Source organism: Hemibagrus wyckioides, linkage group LG27 (genome assembly GCF_019097595.1).
Source record: "Hemibagrus wyckioides isolate EC202008001 linkage group LG27, SWU_Hwy_1.0, whole genome shotgun sequence".
Classification (NCBI taxonomy): Eukaryota; Metazoa; Chordata; class Actinopteri; order Siluriformes; family Bagridae; genus Hemibagrus; species Hemibagrus wyckioides.
In genome coordinates this window covers 19,728,801-19,748,502 of record NC_080736.1, presented here as the reverse complement: position 1 = coordinate 19,748,502, position 19,702 = coordinate 19,728,801, and the positions used below count along the sequence as shown (strand labels likewise).

General features: G+C 46.7%; 3 protein-coding genes across 5 annotated transcripts in view; 2 read left to right on the top strand and 1 right to left on the bottom strand.

Annotated features, from left to right (window-relative positions):
• Positions 1 to 5,267, top strand: part of crebbpa (CREB binding protein a) — a 31,403-nt gene extending 26,136 nt beyond the window's left edge. For both annotated transcript variants that reach the window (XM_058381582.1, XM_058381581.1), the window contains exons 25-31: positions 42 to 188; positions 269 to 382; positions 497 to 662; positions 859 to 1,026; positions 1,162 to 1,323; positions 1,433 to 1,714; positions 1,869 to 5,267. In XM_058381582.1, the coding sequence (XP_058237565.1) occupies positions 42 to 188; positions 269 to 382; positions 497 to 662; positions 859 to 1,026; positions 1,162 to 1,323; positions 1,433 to 1,714; positions 1,869 to 4,046 (3,217 nt within the window). In that variant the 3' untranslated portion in view covers positions 4,047 to 5,267. The remainder of the gene's footprint in view (positions 1 to 41; positions 189 to 268; positions 383 to 496; positions 663 to 858; positions 1,027 to 1,161; positions 1,324 to 1,432; positions 1,715 to 1,868) is intronic.
• Positions 5,268 to 6,593: 1,326 nt separating this feature from the next.
• On the top strand, positions 6,594 to 14,416 carry slx4 (SLX4 structure-specific endonuclease subunit homolog (S. cerevisiae)). Its single transcript, XM_058381455.1, has 14 exons — positions 6,594 to 7,337; positions 7,598 to 7,745; positions 7,924 to 8,104; positions 8,193 to 8,396; positions 8,481 to 8,719; positions 8,854 to 9,140; positions 9,306 to 9,516; positions 9,605 to 9,672; positions 9,769 to 9,915; positions 10,030 to 10,199; positions 10,384 to 12,506; positions 12,629 to 12,731; positions 13,335 to 13,598; positions 13,929 to 14,416. Exons 1-14 carry the CDS (start codon positions 7,056 to 7,058, stop codon positions 14,278 to 14,280), a joined length of 4,779 nt encoding a protein of 1,592 aa, XP_058237438.1. The 5' UTR covers positions 6,594 to 7,055; the 3' UTR covers positions 14,281 to 14,416.
• Positions 14,417 to 14,705: 289 nt separating this feature from the next.
• On the bottom strand, positions 14,706 to 18,808 carry mcrip2 (MAPK regulated corepressor interacting protein 2). 2 transcript variants are annotated; one of them, XM_058381460.1, is made up of 5 exons: positions 18,196 to 18,664; positions 18,036 to 18,108; positions 17,288 to 17,421; positions 16,222 to 16,323; positions 14,706 to 15,111 (listed from the first exon to the last, which is right to left on the bottom strand). In XM_058381460.1, exons 1-5 carry the CDS (start codon positions 18,248 to 18,250, stop codon positions 15,041 to 15,043), a joined length of 435 nt encoding a protein of 144 aa, XP_058237443.1. In that variant the 5' UTR covers positions 18,251 to 18,664; the 3' UTR covers positions 14,706 to 15,040. The 2 variants fall into 2 exon arrangements, with proteins under 2 accessions (XP_058237443.1, XP_058237444.1); XM_058381461.1 differs by lacking the exon at positions 16,222 to 16,323 and having other exon boundaries at positions 18,196 to 18,808.
• Positions 18,809 to 19,702: the final 894 nt, after the last annotated feature.

Sequence of the window (19,702 nt, the reverse complement as noted above, 5' to 3'; positions counted from 1 at the left end):
GCAGGATCTTTCGGATATTAATGTCTTTCTGTCCCGCACAGGTTTGTAGACAACAACGAGATGTCTGAGAGCTTCCCTTACAGAACCAAAGCACTTTTTGCCTTCGAGGAGATCGACGGTGTCGATGTGTGTTTCTTTGGCATGCATGTGCAGGAGTACGGCTCGGATTGTCCTTTCCCCAACACCAGGTAAAACCTACCTGAGCACTGTATACACCACATTTTCTGGCAGAAGAGCCCTAATCTAATAGCGCTGTTTCTCTTCACAGGCGGGTATACATATCGTACCTTGACAGTATTCACTTCTTCAGACCTCGTGTGCTTCGGACAGCAGTTTATCACGAGATCCTCATCGGTTATCTGGAATACGTCAAGAAATTGGGGTATATTTGTTTAGATCTAGTTATTTGACCACACGTATTTTTTTGTATGTTTTATTTCTGTGCATAGACATTTAAAGCTTCCATTCAACCTGGCGTTTTAATTCCCCTGGGTAGGTATGTGACGGCACATATTTGGGCGTGCCCTCCGAGCGAGGGTGATGACTACATCTTCCACTGTCACCCTGCTGACCAGAAGATCCCCAAACCCAAGCGCCTGCAGGAATGGTACCGTAAGATGTTGGACAAGGCCTTTGCTGAGAGGATACTCCACGATTACAAGGTATAGGGGTGTATTAACTTAGAGAGAGGGTTGTACACAAATAATCAGCTTTTGGCTTTGTGCCACTGCTCAGTAGCTACAAAACGTGTTTTTATTCACTTGTGGCATGATGCAGACAAGTCCAAAGTTGCTTGATCTGAACTCTTGCATCAGTGTTAGCTATGAAAGTAATGACAGATATGGATGCGTTTTACAGGACATCTTCAAACAAGCAACAGAGGACCGTTTGACGAGTGCAAACGAGCTGCCTTATTTCGAGGGTGATTTCTGGCCTAACGTTTTAGAGGAGAGCATTAAGGAGCTGGAGCAGGAGGAGGAGGAGAGGAAGAAAGAGGAGAACACTGCGGCATGTGAAACTCCAGAGGTGAGATTTTGCTTTTTGCAGGATTGAATAAAATTGTGTTATTCTGTAGATTGAATTTATTTCAGGAGCTAATCTGTGTAATCTTGTGTTTATATCCTTCCTTCATCGCAATTATACGTTAATTTCTTCTTGCAGGGCACGCCGGGGGACAGTAAAAATGCCAAGAAAAAGAACAATAAGAAAACCAATAAGAATAAGAGCAGCGTGAGTCGAGCCAATAAGAAGAAGCCTGGGATGCCGAATGTAGCCAATGACTTATCCCAGAAACTCTACGCCACCATGGAGAAACACAAAGAGGTGTGGCATATTAGTTACATATAATTTGGCAGCGTTATGTATTGTTTCACATCATAGTTCTGTTCTACACTGATGATGATGTCATTAAAGCCCCGAACGTTTTCTCCAGGTTTTCTTCGTGATCCACTTGCACTCTGGGCCGATGATGAACACGTTGCCGCCCATAATGGACCCTGACCCGCTGCTCTCCTGTGACCTGATGGACGGGCGAGACGCGTTCCTGACGCTGGCGCGGGATAAGCACTGGGAGTTCAGCTCTCTGCGCCGTTGCAAATGGAGCACCATGTGCATGCTGGTAGAGCTACACAACCAAGGCCAGGACCGCTTCGTCTACACCTGCAACGAGTGCAAGCATCACGTGGAGACTCGCTGGCACTGCACCATCTGCGAGGTCAGAGACCGTGAATGTGCTTATAGTTTCAGGAAGAAAGGGTGGAGTCAGTTTGGGGGAAGGAGGGTTTTGTTGGTGATTGGCAGGTGTTTTTTTTGCTGAGAATGATCTCCATTGTGTTTCTTTTGTTTGTTTGTTTTTTAAACCTTTATAGGACTTTGACTTGTGCATCAACTGCTACAACACTAAGGGACACGAACATCAGATGGTCAAATGGGGTCTCGGTCTGGATGACGACAGCAACAGCCAGAGTGGGGAGGCCTCCAAGAGCCCGCAGGAGAGCCGGCGTCTGAGCATCCAGCGCTGCATCCAGTCTCTGGTGCATGCCTGCCAGTGTCGCAATGCCAACTGCTCTCTTCCATCCTGCCAGAAGATGAAGCGTGTGGTGCAGCACACTAAGGGCTGTAAGCGCAAGACCAATGGCGGCTGCCCTGTCTGCAAGCAACTCATCGCGCTTTGCTGTTACCACGCCAAGCACTGCCAGGAGAATAAGTGCCCTGTGCCCTTCTGCCTCAACATCAAGCACAAACTGCGGCAGCAGCAGCTTCAGCACCGCCTGCAGCAGGCCCAGATGATGCGACGACGCATGGCCACCATGCAAGGCCGTGCTGGGCCCCAAAGCCTGCCATCCCCTCCACCTTCTGCCGCTCCAGGCACGCCCACAACACACCAGCAGCCACAGCAGCAGCCAAACACGCCCCAAACGCCACAGCCTCTCCTTCCCAGCCAGCCGACCACACCCAATGCTGGCGTCATGTCTCCAACTTACCCTACTGCTCCCCGCAACGGTCAGCAAGTGTCTCAAGGTAAACCGGGTGCCCAGGCTTCGCCACTGCACCAGCAACCGTCTCCGCTCCCTCAACCCCAACCACAGCAGCAGCATCCACAACCACAGCAACAACAACCGCAACAGCAGCCACAGCAGCATCCGCCTCCTGGTGCTGTCCAGATGGCACGGAAGATCGAGATGATGGCACAGGCCCAACAAAGCCAGAACTATCGCATGGCTGTAAATGGCTTGGCCATGAACCACCAGCAACCGCAGCAGCGTATGCCAGGCGCCATGCAGCCTCCTATGCAGATGGTGGGACCTCGGGGGCAGCAGGTCATGCAAGGCATGCCGCCAGGCCAGTGGCCACAAGCAGGAATGCAACCAGGAATGCAGCAGGCAACTCAACCGCAGCAGCAGCAGGCACCGCAAGGACCACAGCAAGCCGTGCCAATGCAGAGGCCCATGATGCCTCAGCAGCCTCCGCAACGCATGATGGTGCCTGCCCAGGGCCAGCGGCCACCACAAGCACCACAGAGACCTCCAGCCATCGCACCAAATGCCCTGCAAGACCTCCTGCGCACACTCAAGTCTCCCAGCTCACCACAGCAACAACAGCAAGTGCTTAATATCCTCAAGTCCAACCCTCAACTCATGGCAGCTTTCATCAAGCAGAGGACGGCGAAGTACGCCAACCAGCCGCAACAGCAGCAGCAGCAGCAGCAGCAACAACAGGGCATGCAGCCTGCAATGCAAGCCATGGCAGCCATGCAGGGTGTCCAAAGACCTGGCATGCAACCCCAACAACCTCAGCAGCCAAACACACAAGGCATGGCGGCTCTCGGCCCAGCACAGGGTCAGATCATGAACCCTGCACATGCCGAGATGTACCGTCGGCAGCTCTTGCGCCAGCAGCAGCAGCAGCAGCAGCAACAGCAGCAGCAGCAGCAGGGCGTGATGCCCCAAGCGCATGGTCAGTTCCCTCAAGCGCAGGGTGCTGCACCCAGCTACTCGCAACTTCGCATGCAACACCAGCAACTAACGGCAATGCAAAGCGCTGGCGGACCTATGAGCCAACTTCCGCCGATGCCACAAATGGGGCAGCCAGGTATGGGAATGGATGGCACGCCGAACTTGATCCACCAACGCATTCTCCAACAGCCGCAGGCCGTCCTCAAGCCCCAGATCGGCTCGCCGGCGCCACCAAACCCTATGAGCCCTCAAGGCCACCTGCTACCTGGACAGCCTATACCAGGCCAGGTTCGCTCTCCAGCACCAGTGCAGTCACCACGCCCACCATCGCAGCAGCCGCAGCAGCACTCCAGCCCCTCGCCGCAGGTCCAGCCTCAGCCCTCGCCCCACTCCGCCTCGCCTCACCCTGGCCTGGGCACACCCATGCCCGCTGGTGCCACCCTGGAGCAGCAGGGGCACCTGGGCACTGTGGAGCAGAGCACTATGCTCTCGCAGCTTAACGCGCCTGGCCGTGGCGGCCTACCGACCGACCTAGCCATGGTTGGAGATACCACAGGAGACACGTTGGAGAAATTTGTGGAGGGGTTGTAGCATTTTCAGCGACCCCCAAAAATAATCCCACCCTTTTCTTATTTTTGGCTCCTCCTTCCTTTTCTCCCACATTTTCCTCTATAAATAATTTTTTTGTACTGACATGTAAAAAGTTCCTGAAATGTAATAAGAAGAAGAAGAAAAAGAAAAAAAACTAAAAAAAAAAAAGTCAGCAAATGCTAGGAATGTTGTTGTTTCCTAAAGACAGATTTCTTCCTTTTGAGTTTGAGGGATTCGAAAATGTGTTGTTTAAAATGATTTAAATTGCAAAGAATATATTTTTGGTTCAGACCATATGTGGTCTTTATTGTTTTTGGGTTTTTTTTTCCTTTTCTTTTCTTTTCTTTTCTTTTTTCTTTTTTTTTTTGGTGTTTTTGTTTTCAGGGTTTTTTGGGTATGGTTTCATGCCTGCTCTTTTTTAAAAAAAAAAAATTTACAAAGGTTCATTATATTATTCATACATTTTTATTTTGTACCCTGTCTAACTTTAAAAGCATTTGTGTTTAAAGACTGTAAAATAATTTGTCTGGGAAATTGGGCAACGTTTTCTCTGCTCTCATCCTTTCCTGACGATTGTATTCTAGTGTTGTACTGTTTTGGTTTTTTCTTTTCTTTTTCTGTTCTTTTTTCTTTTATTTCCCCAATTCTTTCCAGATCTACGTTTTGGAGGAAATCCTCTTTTCCTCATTGTGAAGTCTTTTTGAGGAGAAATATTTGTTTGTGCTGATAGGTATCACTTGGCATACATACACACACACACACACACACACACACACAAACGCATCCGCATCAGAAACACAGTACGGCAACACAACCGGAACGGATTTGCAAAACCAGACGACATCTCACTGGCCTGGACCCAGAATTTCTGTCATGCAGATGTAGAAAATTGTTGCTTTTTGTCCTAATTTTGTGATACAGAATTATAAGTATAAAGCGAGAGGGGATGGAGGCCCCTGAGCTGAGTGGGTTTGGAATGAGCGATCACTGGTTGACTGCTTTTTGGAACACTGAGAGGTCTGCTATCGACCCTCATTCCTCTCACACACAAACTTGAACTGGGGCTCCACTTTTCCCCTCTTGATGTAAATCATGCAAGTTATTAAGCAAAATACTATAAATATAAGGAAGAGAGAATGGAATCACTGTATAAACTGGTTAAAAAACTTATTTCTTACTTATATACCATATTGTTAAATAAACTGTGTGCAACAGATCAAATCCTTCTGTTTTTTTTTCTATTTTTCCTCAAACCTTGGCATTAAGCGTCAAGGAGAAAGCAGATATTAGATATGTACGTGTTCTGGTTAAAGAAGGAGGAGTTGAAGTGTGCTGTTGGAGGAAAATAATCGGGGCAATAAGGTGGTGTGTGATGCGAAATATTTTTCTGTAATGGTACGTCCCAAAGCGGCAGATTTGGGCCAGATTTCCCTCGCACACCTCCCTTTTCTTTTTTCCTATATAAAGAAAGAAACGTAGCTGGTCATCACCAACAAAGCGGAAAGTATACATTTCTCTCTGTAAGCACCGATGCCGAAGACTCCTTCCGTAAATATTTGAGAAATGTCTCCTTACATAAAACGTCACGTCAACCATTTTTTAACCGTTCCTTGTGAGAGTTGCTACAACAAAAAACATAATGTACTTAAACAAATGCGTTAATATAACTCTGAATTATTGTATAGCCGGAGATCTACCAACGTCTGACCAATCAGAATCAAGAAATTCTGACGGGGAGGATGTGGTGGCTTAGTGGTTAAGGCTTTGCACTAGTGTTCGGAAGGTTGTGAGTTTGAATCCCAGGTCTACCAAGCTGCCACGGCTGGGCCCCTGAGCGAGGCCCTTAACCCTCAATTACTCAGTTGTATAAAATGAGATAAATTGGATAAGGGCATCTGCTAAATGCCAGAAATGTAAAGAAATCAACAGTGCCTCTGTATACATGTAGATATTACAGTCCATGAGCTTTAACATCCCATCTGATTTTCTACCATTCGAGCGTTTTGTTGCTGACCTCTCGTGACTGGCTAGCGTTTATCCTCGTCACGAAATCCACAGCGGTGGTATGGAGGTTTTCTCCAGGATCCCAGTATCCAGATCTTTAAAACATTTCTCTAGCAATTTCTCCTCATAATTCCCCTTTTGCTGCAGATGTGTAGAGAGCTGCGTCACCTTAGTGTCCCTGACTGTAATTTAGCACCATCTCTATAGTGCAGACTGCAGAAATGATGCTGTCATCTACACCTATTAAAGCCACACCAGGTCACTGTCACTGTTCAGTCAGGAATAATGTGTCGTTCGTCAGAGAGTCGACTCCGCGAGTCGATTCTAACGAGTCCGAATTTCTACCTTTCGAAAAAGGAAAATTAGCGTGTATTATTATTGTTTTTTTAATGGACCTTGTCGGTGTATTAATTATGTAGGTTTCTCATAAAGTTTTTTTTTTTTTTTCTTAAAATCCCCTGTTCAGCTTTGATGTAAAATAATTTAACATAGAGTTTAAAAACGTTAAAACGAATTTGTGACGTTTTCACAATGCGACGGAAATGCGTCACCGGAAGTTTGGAGAAGCGGTTGCGAGGACGCGGTTTGAACAAAACAGGAACCGGACCGATTGAAGAACAGCGATATATATATATATATTTTAATTTAGCGTGTTTAAAGGTAAAATGGCGGCTTTCACGAAGTATAATTAAAAGGTAAAATGGCGGCTTTCGGAAAGACGTTTTAAAGGTAAAATGGCGGCGCTCACAAAAGATGTTTATGGATAAAATGGCGGCGAAAGTCTTAATTATTTTTGCATAAACATCTGGCGCGTGCCCGTCAATTAGCTGGGAAATTGGTCCGATTTCCGGGATGGATAAATGTTACAGAAGAGCCGGATTTGGGATGTTTTGAGTAGGGCATGTGAAGCAACACGTCCAGCTGTGACACTCTGCTCTTTTTCACCTGGAGCTTGTGGAGAAAACATTATAATGGCGTGATTTAATCAGATCCCTCAACACGCTCATGGACGACTCGGACCAGGACTTCTCCTTCCTCTGCTCCCGACTGCTGAAGAGAGTGCGGCGGAAAGGTGGAGAGTCTGGAGATGAGAAGAAAATCGTGGTGAAGGATGAAGGAGAGGACGGAGACTCGGGATCTCGGATCCAGAGCAGGAGCAAAGCGCCGTGTAAAAGGAAAAGGGAGAAGAAGGGAGGACTTCAGAGTAAAATGACAGACAGGATCCGTGCTGAGGGACCTGGGAATGGTGGATCAGAGGCAGCTGTAGTGGGAGGAGGGGAGCAAAAGGTAACTTGTGCCTGTTTCTTTCCTACTATACACATGTTTTAAGTCAAGATGTTTGTTACGGTTGGGGTCCAGGGTTTGAGTTTGAGCTTGAGTTACTGTCTCTGAGGAGTTGGATTGGTGGATTGATAACTCTAAATAGACCAGCGTCCTGTGCATGACAATGTCACAGGCACCGGCTTTGTAGTGGATACTAAAGATGAATGCTCTATCATCACTTCTACTTTACTCTTTTACTTCTTCCATGTTGCATTAATTTGCAGGAGCAGAAGATACGGGCGAAGGAAAAGGTGCTCAGCAGGATGCAGCGGTTTAAGAGGGCGACCCCGCCTCGTCTCGTGCACACGGAGGAACAGGCTAGTGCGGAATCTGCCGCAGAGCCTGCCGAGAACCCATCGCTTCCAGCGCAAGGTAAGATCAGATGCAGGACAGTTAAGTGGAATAACACAGCAAACGATAAACATTCAACAGGATGCGATACAAGATCCTTATGTTATGTTAAAGAATCAGAATGTATAAACACGACCATGAACACTACACTGGAATGTTGTACTTTGAGTTATTTGTGTTGTGTGTGTGTGTGTTTTAGGCCCAACTGAGAAACAGGAGAGCGATAATGTCTTGGCTCAGAGATTACAGCAGCAGTTAGACCGTGAGGCTGAGAGCCAGGCTGTGGTGGACGTGGAGGACAGAGGCCTGTTCTTCTGTCAGCTCTGTTACAAAGACCTTTCAGCTATGAGCCATCAGCTGCGCACTCAGCACATCAACCGGTAACAAAGCTCGCAGTCACTTGACCAGCTGAAATGCGTGTGTGTGTTATGATGATGATAATTCAGTATGCTCCCTGCTTGGATTCAGGTGTCTTGATGAGCATGAGAGCAGCACCTCACGCATTCCCGCACCTCCTCGTCCACGCATACCCGAGTGCCCTATTTGTGGGAAGGGCTTTAAGTCTGAAAAGACCCGCTCCACACACTTAAAGCGCTGCTCGGCGAGCATGGGCGTGTCTCCGGCTGAGCTGCTGAAGGCCCTGCATAGACAAGCAGCTGAACGGGAGAACGGGTGAGAAGTTTAGTCCAAAACAGCAGAAACTCATGAGTCCAGATCACCCGATTTCACACTTTTGTCTTTCATTCTTGTGTCTAGGCAGCAGGCAGGAGGCAGCAGCGACACTTCAGATTCCAGCGTGCCTGTGAGGAAGAGACCCAGAAAAAAAGCACCGCGCATGGATGAAGACACCATGATGGCTCTGGCCCTGTCTCGCTCTCTGCTGGAGCAGGAGAAGGAGCGAGAGAGAGACAGAGAGGAGGAGAGACGCATCCAGGCACAGCTGGCGAGCGCTACGTCAGGGGCAGCTCCTGTGGTGCAGGGAAGAGCCGGAGCAGGTGAGCAGTGCACGAGGCTTGTTTGTCTAAATGTACTGCAGTTTAAGCTTAGATTAAATCTTTTTCAATCCAAGATTGAATTTTTCGTGAGATTTTTAGTCAGTTATTGTGTTTATAAAGACGTTCTTGCTCAGGTAAGAGTCGAGTAAAGAGGAGGAAAGGAGACCCGGCTGCTCCTCCTCCCCTCCTCCTGGTCCAGGACCCGCAGGCTGCTCAGAACCGGATCCAGGAGAGAGTCTCCTCACTGCTCCTCCTCCCTAGACCTCCCACTCCTCCCACCCCCACCCTGATTCCTTCTGCACTCTCCACACACACACTTCTCTGGCTCAAAAGTGCTCTGCCTGGAGGAGGACCGACTTCGCTTTCTGATTTTTATAGTGCAGAGCTCAGAGCATTCATACAGCCTGAGATCGGAGCAGAGGTGAGGCGTTCTTGCGCGTAATTACACACATTCGCATGTTTTTCCAGTCAGTTACGTCTTCCACAGGATCCATCACATCCCAGATTGTCTGGTGTGTATAATAAACATCACAGAGATTCACGTCATCCAGCTTCACGTCAACGATAATTTGGGTTTTCTCCACAGGAAAACAAATCTCCGCCTTCAGAGGCAACACCAGTAAAACAGCGTCCTGCGACAGCCTCAGCATCCACCACGGCTCCAGAACATCTCCTAGATGCTTCCGCTGCTCATCGCCCCTCCACCCCGAGTCTGGGCACACCCGGGACACAGGCTCTGACCGACCTGGTGGATCTGGCTGAGGAAGGCATGACGCTCACACAGTACAAATCCACCGGTGAGAATTTATACACATCAAGAGCTCATAAAATCAGATCATGTCGAAACAGATCCTTTGTGCTGATCCTTCTCGTTCTGCTGTACAGACACCGAACCTTCTCTCAGTGGATTTGTTCCCGAACCTTCAGAGACCCAGAGACCTCCCATAAACTCGGTAACACTTTATCTTATAAATATAAATCCACTGAACAGAATCACACCAGGTGCTAGGATGAATGTCGTGTATTTGTTTATTGTTCCTGTGACTCAGACCAGTGTATCGAGGCTGTGTTCTGATCTGGGCAGCATGGTGAACAACCCTCAGCTCAGTGATGTGCAGCTGCAGGTGGACAGCGGCGACGTCTACTTCGCTCACTCCTTCATGCTCTACACACGCTGCCCTCTGCTGGCCAACATGGTAAACACACAGTCAAGTTTAGTCTCTGCTGTCCTTGATCGATTTATTTGGCATTAATATAAATCAACATTCTAGTTATTTTAATGACTAGATTTGTTTTTAACGTGTCTCCAGGTCCATGATGCAGGATTTGGAGTCCAGGAGGAAGGCTTTCCTCAGGCTCAGAGAGTTTTGTTGAACGATGTATCCGGTAAGGCGGTGTATGCTCTGCTGCAGTTCCTCTACACTGCTGTTTGCCACCTGACACACACCCTGCTTCCGGATGTACTGCAGCTAGCCAGCAGGTTAGTCAGCAACATTTGCTTTGCTGTGGTCTGTGTAACCTTAAATGGACAAAAAAGGCAGAATTAATGTCTAGTCTCAGGAACATCTCTGATCCAATCTTATGGCAGTTCATGCTTTGTGATTTAGTATTTTAGAGCATCTCTGATATTTTTCGTCTCCACCGTCGTGGTTCTGTGTGTTTAGGTTTGGTCTATCTGAGCTGCAGCAGCAGTGTGAACAGTATCTAGCGGAGGACCCAGGAGAACAGGAACCGGACGAGTCCGCACCTGAACCCCAGCAGAGTCTAGTCGATACACAGTTCCTGGAGCTCCTGCGCTCCATGTGGGAACACGAGGACGGTGACGGAAAGGAAGTCGGGGAAGCCACGAGAGGGGCACAAGGGGAGGACGAAGAAGGCAGCGGGGACGGAGAGACGAAAGACGATATCGTCGATGAGGATGAGCTGAACGAGATTTACAAGTTCGCAGCAACACAGAGGAAACGGGGTGCTGAGAGAGAGCTGAGCACAGAGAGTGGCAATGAAGAGGAAGAGGCTGATGAGGGAGTGAATGACAACTGCTCCGAGGCAGAACGGAGGGATGAAGGAAAGCAAAACGTTGAAATGGAAGATGTGCACCGTAGTGCTGAGGTTGATTTGAAACCTGGGTCTGACAGAAATGTACGCCGGAGCAGAGGTCCGGACACCAGTTTGGACCGGAGCTACAACCATCTGTTCTCCGAGTCATGGGGACAGTACGTAGAACCGTCTCGGACGCAAATTCAGCATTTAGACAGGAAGAACACGCCCATGTCACGGCGCACATCTTCAGTCAACGAAGTGATTGATCTGTCCATTAGTCCCCCACCGGATTCTGGAGAACCAGCCAGGTTGCAGTTTCCTATAACTGGCATGTCTCCAGGAGAGAGTCCAGACCAGAGTGAAGCAGTTAAACAGACTTCAGAGAGTCTGAAAGGTCACTGCACCTCACAGCTCACATCAGAACCCGTGTCTAAATCTCCCTCCACTTCATCTCTTAGTAAAACCCAGCTTGAGGTAACGACTTCACTACCCAGTAGCACCAAACCCAAACTTTCCTCTCCTGCGCCCAGTCGCAGCCAGCCTGAGCTCATCGTCCTTTCCGACTCCAGCGATGATATGGAACCTGACCTTCCTGATGAAGCTCCTGCTCTTTGTCACGCTCCCAGACCACCAACTTCATCTCCATCACGACTCAGTCTGCGCTACACTCAGATTAAAGCCAAAGAAGCCACACAGGTCGAACTGTCTCCTAAAAGATCACCCAAACCTTCCAGTTCTGTGCGTCCAGAGACTTCCAGATCGGACCAGGTAGGCAGTGAGGATGTACTGGACGGCTCTGCTGAGGTTTCATGGTTAATCCCGGCAACTCCGGAACCCTCAACCCGCACCAGCACAACGCAGACCTCCAGCAGCATGCGCCGCACTCGCCTCTTCCCCAGGTCTCAATCTTCATCCTCATCCTCCTCTTCCTACTCCTCTACCATTTCTGACAACCCCAAAACTATATCATGCTCAAACTCCCTCAAAGAACCTCACAGAGAACATTTCCAACAATTTCCTGCTTTCCAGAAGCTAACATCCCATTCCAGCTTATCCAAGACTTCACACAGTGACCCTGTAAATCGAACATATCCTAATTCCACGTCCATACCCTGTAGCAGCACTCCTCTCCACTCAGACCCTCATCTACAGCGTCTTGACTCTCTTGGATCTCCTTTACTGAGAGACAGCAAACTGAGAACCCAGAGAAGAGCGAGTCAAGAAGGGAGACTTGGATCCCTTCATCCTAGCCCATCGGAGAACTCGCTGTCCCCACAACGAAGCTCTCGGTCAGATAAGGAATCGAGCAAAAGTCCTGCCTCGTCCCAGAACTCTGATAACCCTGGAGATCAGGAGACCAGCACGGAAAAAAAGGAACCTTCAGTAGAGGAAGAGTTCTCTTTTGTCTTTGATGAGCCGCCAATTGCCTTCAATGACTCGTGGGGTCTGGGTGGAGCGGTTGCCGAGCAAGGGCCACGCTTCAGTCTGAGGCTGGAGAGCAGCGGAGACCAAACTAGTCCTGCAGAACAAAGCGCACAGGGTGAGACAGCTTCCATGCACGCCTTCTCTCCTCCTGGACAAGGAGCTCAGGGCAACCTGCCAGATCCTGGAGCTCCACCTGACCACAGCTTGCCAGATGCAGCCATGTGGGACAGCTGGAAGGAAGAGGAAGTGGAAGCTCTTCCTCTCTCTCAGAGAGTAGGTGCAGTGGCTCTGGCCAAGAGAGTGTCCGAGTTAAGAACGCCAGGTAACACAGTCTCGGTGTGGCTTGTGATGATGCGTTAGTTTTGGCACCCACTGTAAGACCGACGTGATGGTGTCGATTTGGGTGGAATATAATAATGGTATGTTTTTATTTTTTTTATTCAGTGGCTTGCAAGAAGAAGATGAATCAAGCTCCACTGGTGCCCATCACGCCAATGCCGAGCTTCTCAGATATGGATACACCTGAGCTTAAGAACAAACTCAACAGGTGAATGTAGACATTTATAAGTCTCTGCCAGCCAGCCATGTATAGTACATTTTTTCATAGGGCAGATATAGAAGAATAAGTGGGCTTTGACTCTTATTAGGTAATCCAGAATACAGGAATTTAAAGTGACCCAAGTCATAGATGTGTCCCCCTCCATCCTCTGGTAAATTAATTTATATATCATAAAAAGAGCTTTTATTTTAATGCTTTTCACTGTTAATGGCTTTAAGCTGCAACGTAACATAGTGTGATAATCGGCGTACGTTGTCAGTTACACAAGACCATGATGTTAGTGAGGAGCTGTGTGATCTTCTGTATTTTCATTCAGTAAAAAGAGAAAGAATATCCCAGCAGTAAGAGGCAGTCTGTCACAGAGAACTCGTTTCTGACCATATCTTTCAAGTGATAATGTGAAAAGGTGTTACTGTCGTACAACCATTGCTTGTTTACTAAAATTCCTCAAAACTCAGAGCAGCAGTATCCAGAGTGAATGTATAGTTAGAGCTAGTTAGACATCACCTGTTGGACCAGTAGCTGTTATGTATTGCACCTGTGTGTGTGTGTAGTGACACTTGCTGTTTCAATACATGTGTATTACACCAGGTACGGCGTCCGCCCCCTTCCTAAGAAGCAGATGGTCCTGAAGCTGAAGGAGATCCACCAGTACACCCACCAGCTGATGAGCTCCGGCTCTGAGGAGGAGACGTCTCCGAGAAACCGCCCCAGAGCCGCTCCAGCTGCCTTCAAACAGCCCACAGCACCCCCTCCTGTCTCGCCCAGGAAACTGCTATTTGGACAGGAGGAGGAAGAGGATGCGTTACCTGCGTCTCAGGAGTCCAACACCTCCTCTACGGCCGAGTCAGAAAGGTGGAACATACACAAGCGCACACTCTCTCTCTCACTTGCATAAATGCAATCAATAGCTGCTGTTTCGTTCGTTCATTTGTGTTTTATCGGTTCAAAAAAATGTAAAGCAATGTATTTAAATCTACTCTTCTGCTACTCAACATATAATGTACAGGGCCACTGCACAAGTGACTTCATGCTGTGACTTATGTCACTTCTAGGAGATTCGCTTTTTATCTTTTATTATATATAAATCTGTCATTTTTATTTACAGCCCTTTTATTTATTTAAGTCTCTTCTAACCAAAGAACTCAAATATTTTTGTATAACAGCGTGTATCAATTCCTCCAGATCCAACCCGGAGGTGTGCGACTCTGACGACGACGGATCCGACAGCGAGGGCATCACGGCGTCTCAGGCGGCCGTACGTGAGAAGGACAAACTCCAGGCTGTGCGCTCTTTCATCCTGTCTGACCCGGTGCTCTACGGTCGTGTGCTGCAGTACCAGCCCCTCGTTCTGTGCGAGCTGAAGGCAGGGCTCCGGACGGCGGGTGTCAGGTTGGGCACCGCCAAACTGCTGGACTTCCTGGACTCTCAGTGCATTACTTTCACAACGGCAAAGCAAGGCCATCCAGCACCTTCACGCAGGAGAGCTCGTGGGGGAGGTAGAGGGAGGAAAAGACTAGCAAAGGCAGTTGAATAAGCTGCGTGAGAGGGACTACTGGAGGGCCCTCTGGACGAGCTGCGTGAGAGGGACTACTGGCGGGCCCTCTGGACGAGTTTCCTCATTAAAATTCTCAGGGTTTTTTTTTTTTAATCGTGTTGTTACTTTTTGTTATGTTTAAATATAATATTTATGAAATTAAAAGAAAAATATGTCTTAAGATTCTATCCTTTAATGTACATTTCATCCTGTTTTCCCCCAAAGCCCAACATTTACACTACCCTTAAAGGTGCAGTTTGTAAATTTTAACGATACCTGATATTATGGTCTTAATTTCAGGCCCCGCCCCAGCTGACACAGCACCATTCAATTTCCAGCTTTTGAAAATTACAAACTGCTTCTTTAATATTTTCAACAGTCCACTGGTTTGCCTTCTGATCTCAAAGAAAGATTCCAACACAGAGTCTCGAAATACAATTTACTGGGTTTTTTTTCCATATTTTTTTTTTCCATTTTTTTTATGCAAAGATCAACCAGAAAAAAAGATGTCACATTTCAGCTCGCTGTAACGATACGCGTTACAACATTCGGACAACGTTACAGCAGCAGAATGAAAATCTCACATCTCTCTGTCTATTGTGTGTCTGTAGTGCAGTCTGGCCACTTGGACTCTGAAAACACACCCTGGGCTCACCTTAGAGCATCAGCCTGGACCCTCACACCCCCTCCCCTCCCCCACATCCACCATAACCCAGTCCAGCTCCCACAATCCCCCACTGCTTCCCCTGTCCTGCACCTGTCACGACGGGTTTGCGATGGTGGCCAGGAAGCGCTGCGCCCACCACTCCTCCAGATCGATAGGCACAAAGTCTACAGAGACACAGAGAGAGACAAATCAGGTCACGATCCTAGACACACTAGTTTAACTTCAAATTACAGTTTATACTGTAATCAGAGTAGAACACAAGATGGGTATGCACAGGAAAGAAAGGGTATAAAGTACAAGCTTGATTCAGTTAATTTATAATCTGTTGGCATTCAGAATCCTGTTTTGAAACTGCTCTAAATCTTCGTGAGGCCGGTTCGAACGCTGGAAATGGGTGGGGAGGAAGCGAATGTAAACGTTAGTGAACCAGGGGGACGGTGGCCATTATTATCCGTGTGGATAACGGCGATGGTATACGTTACAAAAGCACAATCTGATACGGTGTCTTTTTAAATACTGATTCCAATTTGGATTACAAAAGGTGTATAGTTTAGCCATAGCATTTATATATATTTGGAGCATTTATGACCCCTTGTAACAGCAGTTATGGGAAAACTATGTGGAAAGACTGCTTTGCTGTGGCTGGCATTGTGGTGATATGATATAGGTGAACTTTGACCTGTTGAAGCCTCGAGTCTTGGCCTCTGGACAGCTGGCGTGGAGCCGTCTCTTTCCCATGGGTTTGTGGTAAGATTTACATTTTTTTTTTTTCCCTCTCCGTCTGCTAGGATTGTCTTTCTAACAGAGTCGGGTTAACTTTACAGCAGGAAAACAAATGAGCTTGTAGGGATGAAAGGTTCGTGATTTTTTAAAGGCACGCTGACTTTAAAGACGTGTTTTGGTTAGGAGCTTAAAAAATAACTTCTCTTTAGATGCCATGATCTATAGGCTGTTAAAGGAGTTAAACTGTACAACAGAGCTACATTTTTCTCAATCCAGAATCAAAGGGGTGTGCAAACGTTTGCACTCAGCAGTAAGGGGTCAAGCAGGAAAGAATCTCGATAGGATTAAATATAACAGACTATGCTACTCATACTGTTCAATATTTGTTATGTAAAGGAGATCACTTTTGTATACAATTATTATTTATCCTTGTTAAATTGCTCGGTGTAAAGAACGTTTATTGTGTCAGATGATATCGCAGCACCCTGTGGTTGATGATTTTTTTTTCCTAATATAAAGTGTGTGTGTGTGAGAGTGGTGGTGTGACATACTCTTCATGCTGGGGTTTGGATTCCTCTCTGCGTACTGCACTGGGCCTTTCCCGTTCTCTGGCTGAGCTCCTTCACCAAGTTTCTGCTCTACCTCCTGCCATGCTGTACGTACAAACACACACACTTAAAGCGTTTACTATAACGGCACCAAAAAGCTAGCTGCTTCACCAGAGACGACTCGGCTCACATTAGACTAGCTTAGTTTAACAGGGACAGATTACACCATGCTTACATATATTTCCTAATAAATCACTCGGGGACATGCAGTGATCAGAAAATGATCAACAACAGGGTGGTGTATTGCAGCTTGTTGAAAAGCAGAGTTTGTTATTGCCAGAACTTTCCATATCTATTCACGAACACTACCAATTTTCATTTTATTCTTTTAAAAAAAAACAAAAAAAAACTAAAACATCGAACAAGATTGACTTACATACTTCCAGTTATTTAGAGGAAACTTTAGAAAAACCCATTTTAAATACATAAGTCACTGTTTTATAAAAGTCTACGTAGGTGTCACGGAGATTATAAATTGCGTTTGAGGATTTAGACATGAACTCTGTACAGTGATTAACTGAAGCCTCCTACCTACTTACCATCTCTGAGGTCAAGGTGCTGGTTTTGAACAGTCACGCTTATTAAACTAAAAACAGAGCCTGGATATGGGCAGTGCTCTGGCTGGTTTGGCCGCGAGTTACATCGGCCGTTCGGTGGGTCTGCTCTGGACGAAGGAGGAGCCGCAGAGATAAGAGACTGGTGTCAGCTAAAGCAGTGTGGCAGATTAACGCACTAGTACAAAGTCTTGAAGTTGACCAGCTCGGTGGTCCAGTCTGTAACGCTTAATTAGAAAGCTTGCAAGTAAACAGACCCTGACCAAACTTCTACATCATCACATCCACGACCTTGACTCCTCCTGCGTTTAAAAAAAAAAAAAAAACACAACGCCCTAGATATTCAAGCAGCACCGCTGACATCCATCCATCACCGCCATCACCGTGTCACGGTCAGTTCCGACTCTGGCCTCGTTCCCGACTCCAAAAACCAACAAACTCCCCGGTCCCCTCACCTTCGTAGACGAATCGCACGTTCTCCTCGTGTGCTGGTGTGAAGCCTTCAGCCGTGTCTTCCTCCTTGGGTGAGGTGGACCTGAGAAAGCGCTTCGTGTTCAGGCGCTGAAATACAATTTTCGGGGCAGGCGAGCTACAAAACAACAACAAACCCACGTTACAAAGGCACACAATTCTTACTGTATTGAATCCTCACCTTCCAGGACTTTATATACATACGAGTAAACATTATATTTTCATCAGCAAATTTTTGCCCATGCCTCCTACCTGAGGAACAACCCAAGCTCTTTGCAGAGTTTTTAAATAAATAGTCAGAAACCACACAAACAATTAATCCTAATTTACAGGATGATACTCTGGTATCTATACGCATCACCTCCATACCAAACATCATTCCGTACCGGAAGTCAGTTTTTCCAAGAACACCTTGGTCCTGGGGTCAAGTCTTATATAAACTTTTTTTTTTTTTTTTTAAATCATGTTCTGTATATTTTGGAGGTTGTTTTTACACGTAAGCTTTAACAAAGAAACAATACACTTGAAGCTTTTAAACGGGTTTATCGCTCTGTAAACACCGGAAAGTCCAGAAACACAAACACACGCACGCGCTGAGGCACAAGGTCAGACCGGTTCACACCAGCACGCGACACTCTGTAACCAAGTTAGCATAGTTACAGTTAGCATGATGAAAATTAATCAGGGTGAACCAGGACTGCTCCACGTGTGTGTGTGAAGTTTCTAACTCACTTGGACTCGAGCCAGTGGCTCCGTTTGTGCTTCAAGTCAGTGGCTTTACTGTCGATCTGCTGCTGTGTGGGACCTGAAATAGAAATAATGAAATAAATAAACAAACAAACAACGCATGGAATTTAAAAGGCGCACGCGATCCCTGGGGATGATTACGCACCTGTTCTACGTTGTGTAACTAGTTTGCTCGGGCCTCGGGTAATTGTGTACATCATGCGAGAGCTCGAGATTCTTTGAAGCACCGCCACATACACACACACGCTGCAACGTTTCCCACGAGGTCTGTGCAAGTAATGAAATTCCCGGTTTGCGCACGAGCTGAAGATCTGAGGGTCTGCCGGGTCTGACTCGGTTTAGGTTTATTCCCCGGTTATAAAATAAACCAGTGTGGTCAGTGTGTAGGTCACGCGGCTCAAGGTGAGAGGAGAGTGAAATGTGCGCGCGCTGGACTCTCAGTATGCTCCGTGTCCTTGATCGCCGGTGTTAGAGGTCCCGTCTGATTTCGGATGAACTTCCCTCTTCCCTCTCTCTCTCTCGCAGCAAGGACACTGTTGTGAAGTGAAGTGACGCCACACTGTGAAGAGGTTACACACACCGAAGGAAAAAAAAAAGGAAAGAAAAAGAGAGAAGGTCACCTGCGCCTCCCCGCTGTGACGTCAGCACACGCCCCCTTTAAGGAGACACTCGCTCCGTCCAAAATCCCACAGATCTACACATCAAACTCACCAAAACATAACATCCGCTAAATTATTTAAAGATCGTAAATATTTGTTCAGAGAGACAGAAAGAGAGAGAGAGAGAGAGTCAGCGAAGTACATCAGACTGATTTCTACACGTCTATACACCAGACTTCACTCTGTAGTGCACTTGTAAAGGGAGTGGAGAGAGATTTAAGACTGATCCCTCCATTCACCAAGACCGATGTTGCCAGTTTGATCGTTTTAAAGCAATAATAATAGAAATTATGTTAAGATCAGTTTAAAATGTATTCATATTCGGTTAGAGTAGTCTCAGTATTATACATATGGTGTTATATGATGGAAAGGAAATATCTGGGGGGGGGTAGTTTAAATCGAATATTAAATCCCTTATAGTAATGAGACCTTTATTTTTTTTTTACACGTAGTGTTTTTTATACACCTTACATAGTTTACATGGGTGTGTGTGTTTTTCAGATGAGTCACATTAGAGCTTACATGTGCATGGTTTTCTGCAACACGTTTCAATGCAAGCATGTTTTTCACAAAAACACAGTATATTTGTGTAAAAACGCAAGAAATAACGCAAGAAATGTCTGCTTTTTTTCCACTAAAGGGACAGAGGTACTGGTTACCTGCTTATGTTTGAATTGTGTGAGTTAAAGATATAATCTGATCACACTGTATTTATTTATTTATTGGTTTGTCTACGTTTTAGTGGAAATATTAAATCGCACAAATCTGACAACCCAACATTGCACGCGTAGGTCAGTAGGTGAAGGTTTTGCGGCGCTATCAGGACAATTACTGTATCTTCGTTAGTTAGATGGTACAAAGAGATTTTCAAGACTTCTATGAAAATATGACGTGTAATTTGTTTTAACCCTCATCAGCCAAAACGACGCGGAATTCTTCGTAAATCCTGCACGCGTATCTGCGTGAATCGTGCCTAGATGTTTGGGTAAACCC

Coding starts and splice junctions, on each gene's coding strand:
- slx4 (XM_058381455.1), top strand. CDS start 7,056: ATGGACGACTCGGACCAGGACTTCTCCTTCCTCTGCTCCCGACTGCTG. Junction 9,916..10,029: donor GCCCTCTGCTGGCCAACATG/GTAAACACACAG, acceptor ACGTGTCTCCAG/GTCCATGATGCAGGATTTGG. Junction 10,200..10,383: donor GTACTGCAGCTAGCCAGCAG/GTTAGTCAGCAA, acceptor CTGTGTGTTTAG/GTTTGGTCTATCTGAGCTGC.
- mcrip2 (XM_058381460.1), bottom strand. CDS start 18,250: ATGATGTACACAATTACCCGAGGCCCGAGCAAACTAGTTACACAACGT. Junction 16,324..17,287: donor CGTGCGATTCGTCTACGAAG/GTGAGGGGACCG, acceptor TTGTACGTACAG/CATGGCAGGAGGTAGAGCAG. Junction 15,112..16,221: donor TCCAAACCCCAGCATGAAGA/GTATGTCACACC, acceptor GTGTCTCTGTAG/ACTTTGTGCCTATCGATCTG.